This window comes from Symphodus melops (assembly GCF_947650265.1).
Source record: "Symphodus melops genome assembly, chromosome: 18".
Lineage (NCBI taxonomy): Eukaryota > Metazoa > Chordata > Actinopteri > Labriformes > Labridae > Symphodus > Symphodus melops.
In genome coordinates this window covers 22,803,697-22,811,532 of record NC_136708.1, presented here as the reverse complement: position 1 = coordinate 22,811,532, position 7,836 = coordinate 22,803,697, and the positions used below count along the sequence as shown (strand labels likewise).

Genomic DNA, 7,836 nt, shown 5'->3' with positions numbered 1-7,836 from the left:
CGGACAAAAGAGACATATTCATTTAGATAATACCCAAAATTTAGTATACAAACTCATGTAACATATATCTTAGCGCTTTGAAATATACTTTCATATATATTTATAGATGCTATTTTTTAGATGAAATAAATATATCCACATATACTTTTCTTTTTTTTTTAAAAACAGACCAGCTTTACAATAACAGACACGCAACAACACAATGGATAGACGTGAGGAAAAAGAGACGAGGGGAGAGGAAGAAAGTTTGGTGGCTCATTTCTCTGATGAAGCGCTCCAGCTTCGTGTTCACACCGCCAGCAGCACGATGTACGTTTGTCTCTTTACGTAAGAGCGTTAAAAAAAGAGAAAGGATGCAAAATGTGAAACAAATCATTCACAAGTGTTTTGACCGAAGCCGAAGACGGAGGCTTCTTCTCGTTTCATTCTGCTCGCGGTGTGAATGCACAGAGAGCTGACACACTGACTGCCAATCTGCACAAAGTCCGAAGGCGCCGCCGCGTTCAGTCAGCCGCACAGTTGGGCTCCGAGACGATCACGCCGTTTAAAGACAAACGTGCTGACAACATGTAACTCTGTCTCTCTGAGGAGGACTTGTTGTTCACTCGGTTCTCACGTGTTTGTAGAGAGATGGACGTTACCATCAGGAGTCTGCATGTTGTGTTTTATTTTGAAATTCACCGGTCGCTCCGTTGAGCCGCTGGCACGCTCTGGAGGCGGGCCGCGGCGCTCTCTGAGGAATCGTGGACTCGAGAGGAAGTGAGCGACGCTGACGGACTGTGTGGACATTGGCAGTGACTCCATTTAAAAGCTGTTTGTTGATTGTTTTAAGCAACGGAACAAAAAACGCCTCCATGATTTTCTTTGAAGCAGGTAAAACTTCAACCAGACTGTCGATATGAGGGAAGAAGTGTTTTCACACAGAAGTTTAAAACATGTTTCATTTATACTGCAACAAGAAAGAATCATATTCTATAACGCTACCCACCTCCACAAATAATTATATATATGACATACAGACTTTTTTATTCTAAAACAAGGCAAACAAACTCTACGCAACAGGTTCATGTTAAAAAGGTTTTTCTTCAGCTGAAGGAAATTATGGCTCAGATGCAGTTCCAGGCAAACAACGAGAGCTGACCCGACGTTAGCGGCTCATCGACCACATAAAAACGCCCCTGATGTTGAGGCCGTCCGCACGCTGAATCCTCGGCTGTCTGAACTCACACACTCACTCCCTGCTCTCCAGGACCGGAGCTCGGGGTTCGATCCCCAGCTCCTGCCGCCACATCTCAGCGGCGTACGAACGTTTAGAAATGGATTATTAACGTCTGACGGCAACGCCGACCATCAGGGTGTGAACGTGTCGGTGTAAAAGCACTTTGAGGAGTCAGAAAAGAAACAAAATCAAGTCTATAAACTTCTCCACCAAATAAAAAATAAAAAAGTGTTTTAAACATCTCGATGTCTCGCTGGCTGCCGACCACGACGTCACTGCCGACCATGCTGTCACAGAAACGCCGGCCAAGGATCAGGAGCTAAAACGTGATCCTGAAAACAATGAAATCAATATAAAGTTCTGTTTGTCACTAATTAATGAAACATGTCGTTTATGAGTGCGTACAGATGTGTGCACTGACGCGTCGTCATCATTAGCGATGACTAAAGTCAGACTTCGTAACGCTACTTTAAAAAAGCTCCTCGAGTTTTGTAAAAAGTTCACGAGGGCTTTATATGTGGTTTAGTGACCGCTACTTTTCACAATGCATTCTGGGAGGATGTGATAATGATCGCTACCCGTACTGAGTGAGTGATCTGAGACACAGCCAGGGAAGCTGCTAGCATCGCTGGGTCCTTGACATGAAAGAGTAACTGCTGGTGTCAGCTCGGCCGTCCTATCCGTCCACAGCAGCAGCTCGAAATGTGTAAAAGACTTTTTAAAAAACAAGCGTGTTGCTGCTGTCGTCCGTACGGCTCACCGGCTAGCTAGCATCAAACTGAGGCGTGGCCTCATCCTGACATTTAGACGTCACTCCGTAGATTCCATCCATTCACGCCATCATCGTAGCATCAAGCTAACCACAGACGTGTTGAAAAACAAACCCACACACTCTTCATTTCCAAAGAACATATGGCAGGAGCATTTAGCATAAGGCTATCAGGAAACATTTGCTTTCAACAATCTTCTCCGAGCATGTTGGATAAAGGTCTCCGGCTCGACGGCACGCACGCCTGGAGAAGGTTCAGTTCTGAAAAGTTGTACTGTTTTCTAGTCTTGGCACTGATCGGACTGCAATTTAAACTAAATAACTGAACACAGTTTGAACAGTAAACCATTGCAGGTGGTATACCATTGCTTATTGTTGTCAGGCTAAGTCCACAGTGAGCTGAAGTCGACACGCTCAGATCTCTTCCCCGCGATGAATTCTACGACTTCCATCTCTCAGCCTCTACGTTGTGGTTGCAGCACAGAGCGGCTGACTTTACATTCAGTCGAATGCAGGGAGGGAATCGTCTGTGCGTCCCGTGTCGTGGTTAGGCAGCTCGAGCAGGATGGCACAGTGCTTGCATTGGATCAGACCTCGCACACGTTTCAATAAACAGTGAGAACCACTCTGAACACAGAAAGGAAACAACTGAAAGTACAAACTGAAATGTGATCAGAGGGTGAATCATGTATTGCTCAAGAAATCTCATGAGATGAAGTGTCTGCAGGTCTGTGTGTGTGCACGTATGTGTTTGATATGATGAATAACGTCGTACAGATTGATGTCAAGCTCTACTAAAGTTTGGCACTCAGCTTTTCATTAAGCCAGAAGAATATCAGTCACAGTTGACTTACCCTGTAGTCAAGAATACAAACACAGAAAAGCACAGACGCACAGAATAATCACATCAAGGAGAGGAGCCGGGGAGGGAGCACAAGAGAGGAGGAGACGAGATAGATGGAGAGAGGATAGACGTCGGAATAAGGAGGAAAACAATTAAAGGCTAAATAAGGGGAGGGGGAGAACAAAAGAGAACACACCAAGAACAGGTGCATGAATAACAGAGAAGAAGAGAAGGTGGTTATCACCCACCGCTCCCTCCAAACAACACGGTATTGATCATACTCAACACGGGTGCCTTGGTGAGGCATCACAGTTCTGCGGGGATGTAAACAGTTTGTTGAGAAAAAAAGTAAAGTAGGGGTTAGCAATCTGTTTTAAAGGCTTCTGAGAGCAGCAGGCATACAGAACTACAAAGTTCCTGAGCCCTCAGTAAGCAGAAAGAATCCTCTGAATACAAACTACAGCCCTCCTTCCCACTTCAGCTGTACCTTTTCCAAAGTATGATCTGCTCTTAGTTTATGTTGTACCCGGGTAAGAAGAATGCAAGTTGTTCCAGTGGTTTTAGTCTTTCACATACTTATAGGCATGAAAATAAATAAGTAAGCAGACGACTGCTCCTCTTTTCCTTTGACACTTTTGGGCTTGTTTGGCTTTCTGGATTGTTTGTTTGTGCAGAACTTTGGGAAAGGGCTCAGTGCGGACTGACTTGGCTGTGCAGCCGTGTGTGCTGCTGGGCAGATTCACATCCAGATCACCTGCTTTGGATCAGCCTGGCAGGGCCCTTTTATTGACACATTGTTGGACCTCAGACCTCGCTCTCCACGCTGGAGAAATGGGCTGAGCCCCTTCTCGAGCAAAGGCTCTTGGCTTTGAGTGGTAAATGAGGAGACTGAGGATACCTCTGGGGCTGAGGTACAGAGCGCAGTCTCTGATACTGGAGTTTAGCACTTGCAGAAGCCATGGAGGAGGGCTGAGGCGCCCCCGGGGTGGATGAGACCACAGAGGGAGAGGACACAGAGGAGGAGGAGTTAGGCGGGGGTGCATGGATAGGGTGGGATGAGGACGGAGGAGCAGGAAGTGCAGGGAGCGAAGGTGGCAGGTTAGGAATGAGGCTCGGAGGTGGGGATGGCTGTCGTCCTCGATCCCTGTCTGCTCTCTGCGCACGCTGCTGGATGCTGAGGTTTGACTGGCTGCCAGATTTGGATGGATTTTGAGAGCGATCAGGTTTGGAGGAGGACGAAGAGTCATGTTTGGGCTTCAGGGGACCACCAAAACTCTGGCAGTGCTGGTACAGCTCCTCCTGGCTCCGTGAGGTGATACGAGCCCATTTGGCGGAGCGGGAGTTGGGATGGTGTCGGGGGGAATGACAGGAGGAGCACGCTGCGTGCCCTCTGCCCTTGTCCTTTGACTTGCGTTTACTCTTCTTCTCATCCTGTATGTGGAGTTTGTCCACTGACCAGTACCGTCGAGGTGGTGGCGGTGTCAGAGGAGGAGGAGGCCAGTGTGATCCTGATCCCCAGCCTCTCTCTCCTCCATCTCCTCCTCCACTGGAGCCCCACCCACTTTCTGCGGTTCCCCACCTCTCTCCTCGCTCCAGGAACAGGTCATCTCTGCTGTTGATACTGCCTGCTTTATCCCTCGAGGGGTACGTACTGAAAAACCACCCTCCCCCTCCGATCCCTCCTACTGCCCTGCCTTCATGATCCTCCCAGTACCGTTCAAACTTCCCAAACTCCCCAGAGGAGCCGTCATCATCTGAATATATCCCAATTACTTTATCTCGTTCTCGCTCCTCGTCGTCTGACATTGTCCTTCCTCCTGCACGCCTCTTTCCACGCTCTGCTTTCCTCCTCTCCAGCTCAGAGTCTTCTTCCTCGGCCTCCACTTCAGACTCCCACCCTTGGAAGGACAAGCCTTCCTTGGAGTGCATCTCACCTCTCCCAGTCCTTCCTAACAAAGGCCTCCTTTCTCCCTCAACTCCTACAGTATCCCTCTCAGAACTTTTACTTTTCCTCCTTTTGGAAGAAACAGGCAACAAGGGCAGAAAGGCAGATGGGATGGTGTCGGAGGACGGGTTGCCCCCTCCCCAGAACTTGACAGATGTAGAAGGCTTGCTGCTAGAGCTTTGATAGTGCTTGCTGTTCCTTCGCCTGTGGAGTCTATCTTTTCCTCTGTCATCGTCCCCGTCCACTCTCTCTTTTTCCTCTCTCTCCTTCCTCTCATCTTCTCCGGGGATGTTCCACCCGTAGCTTCTGATTGAGCTTTCACTCTTTTTCCTGAAAGACTCTCGTCTCAGGGCCGGGTATGATGGGTATTCTGGAGTCCCTGATTTGAGTTCTTCTCTCTTCTCAACATCTCCCCCCTCCTGTTCCGATCGCTTCCGCTCTCTCCTTCGTGTCTTATCCTCTTTCTTCCTCTTCTTTTTTGTTTTGCGTCGCTTTCGCTCCCTCTCTCGCTCCCTCTCCTCTCTCTTCTTTTTCTTTCGGCCTTTCTTCCTCCGCTTCCTCTCGCGCTCCCTCTCTTTGTTGTGCCTCTTCTCCTCTCTACCCACTCCTCCTCCTGCGTCTGCCCGGGTGCTCGTACCTCCCCTCACTCTCTGTCTTTCGCCCCACGATGCCCACCACTCTTGTAGCTGTGCTAGCTGGCTGCCTGTTCTTTCCCTGCCATAATCCTTCAGAGGGCGGGGCTTTCGGGGTGGGATTGGTGGAGGCGGCGGGCTGCATGGCAGCGAGCGGGACGACATGCGACGAGAACGGATCTTCCTCCGTGACCCCAAGAGAAGGCTGGACTCTTCCGTCAGCATATCGGAGTCATAATCGTCATCGACCGTGACGTCCCGGTCGCCGGCTCTGTACCTGAAACTCAGGGAGGAGTTGCAGGAGCTGTCGCTGGAGCATGAGGAGAGGGAGTTTGAGCGAGAGAGTGAGACAGAGGACGATGAAGAAGAGGAGGAGGATGTAGAGGAAGAGGAAGAGGACGAGGCACTCGAGCATGTGGAGTAGAAACGGCACGGGGACGAGGGTGTGGTTGGGGTATGTGTTGGGGAGGAGAGGGGTACAGGTAGAGGAGGAGGTGGAGGAGGACGTCGCCCTCTCCTTCCACCGCCATCACTCGCTCCATACCTTCCACCGCCTCGCCTTCCAAGAGGGAGGATGTTCTCATAAAGGGGACCTCCTGATCCTTTCCTCCTCGGCTGAGCTAGGCTTCCTCGTCGCCAGAAAGGCGGCCTTCGTGGGGAACATGGAAGCAGTGGAGGCGGCTTGGGGATCAGGTTTCCTTGGACTTGTTGAGGGCCCTTAGGAGGCAGGCGTGGCATCCCTGAGGCTTTGGAGCCTCGAGGATTAGCTTTGGGAGTCTGCTGGGCGCCCCCGGCGTGTGGTTCAGAGGTAGCTCCTAGCCCCTCTGGATCTATAGGACCGTAATAGCGCTTATATTCATCGAGCCCTGTGTCACCTCCTCCTCCTCCTCCTCCTCCTCCTGCTCCAACAGCAACTCCTCCTTGCAGGCTCCAATGCTGCCCAAGGTTTGTCTGGAACTGCTGCTGGGCCTGGATTTCAGTGATTCCTCCAGCTATCCCCCCAATACCAACACTTCCACTGCTGCCTTGGCTCAGGACCTTCTCCGGCTTTGGTCTGTTCCATCGATCGACCACAGCAAGTCTGCGATCGTGCCGAGGCAAGAAGGTGGAGCAGGGCATGGGGCCTTCGAGTAAGGGGCTGTTCGAGGGTCCGAGAGCCATTGCTGAGTGACCCGTGGCCTGGGGGGATCCAGGTAGCATGGTTGTGTAGGTCGGCCCCTGCTGCTGCTGCGGGTGGTGCTTCTGCTGCTGCTGATGCTGCACCATAGCGATGGCAGTCGTGTTGTTGACCGTAGCTGTGACCAGGTGCTGTTGGGGTCCTGTAGGCATGGCGGTCATGGTGTGGTACTGCGGCGTGGTCTCGTCCTCAAACTGACAGCAGCTGTACATCCCCTGGTTGGAGACATGAGAGAGAGACTGTAATTAGCTGAGCCGGAGCGACGGAGAGGAAGGGTGTGTAGAACGGTGTGATCGGGTGAAAACAGGAGTGTTTAGGTGTCAAACTAAATTGTGTTAAATGTAGGACATGTGTGCTGACCATCATAGACCCCCCCCCCCCCTCCCTCCCTCCCGGAACATCCTCCTCTCACACATTCAACAGCTGATCAAGCTGTGTGATTGTGTTTATCTGTAGCTGCTCCTTCATGTTGCTGCTTTATGTGTCTGTTAGTTTATATTTATAGAAACGTATTAAAGACAAACCTTCATCGTCTTTTTGTTTTCCTGAGGTTGTTGCTGACAGGACGTGATGGTCACGTGATGGTCACGTGATGGTCACGTGATGGTCATGCATACTGCTATAAAGCTTTCACATGATGCTCCGTGTTTGTGCATGTTGGGAACCAGTCTGTCACATGTGAATAAAGCAGTGTGACTCAGGCACCATCATTCATTGATGACTTTCTCCATCTCTCTCTCTCTGCACATTTACACCTCGCTCGACACTCAATTAGCTCTGCTGAGCAGGACATGTAAATCACAAAGATTCAATTCTTCTGACGTCGAGACGATTTATAACATCCATCCATATCTGTCCCATCTTAATGACTGGACGTGTCTCTGTCCTCCACCAGGACACGCCATCAGATACCGAGGCTGTAATAACGGCCCTTCCTATCACAGCCCGCAGAGCATCGGCGCTGCACACTGTGAAATTGAAACCTTGTCGAGTCAGTGATTGGTTTAAAGGACGCTGCAGAGGAAGTAATGTACGGCAAGATGGAGGGCTGCTGGTCCTGCTGAGGGACTGATGGTTGGACGGAGTCTGCAGGGAAGCCCGTCAGCGACTCTTCATTCCAGCTTACGCCTGAGTCTGAGCAGGTAGTTTAACGGTACAGTTCGCTTTCCATCAGGACGACGTCGCACTGAAGCACCAGGCTCCCCAGCACGCCGCCTCCCCTCCTCCCCCATCCGTCCCGTATTTCAGGA

General features: G+C 50.6%; 1 protein-coding gene across 1 annotated transcript in view; it reads right to left on the bottom strand.

Moving 5' to 3' along the window:
* Positions 1-3,049: 3,049 nt before the first annotated feature.
* LOC306839345 (uncharacterized protein) overlaps positions 3,050-7,836 on the bottom strand; it is a 29,778-nt gene continuing 24,991 nt past the window's right edge. Inside the window, exon 11 of the mRNA XM_079367978.1 lies at positions 3,050-6,801. Within this exon, the coding sequence (XP_079224104.1) occupies positions 3,637-6,801 (3,165 nt within the window). The 3' untranslated portion in view covers positions 3,050-3,636. The remainder of the gene's footprint in view (positions 6,802-7,836) is intronic.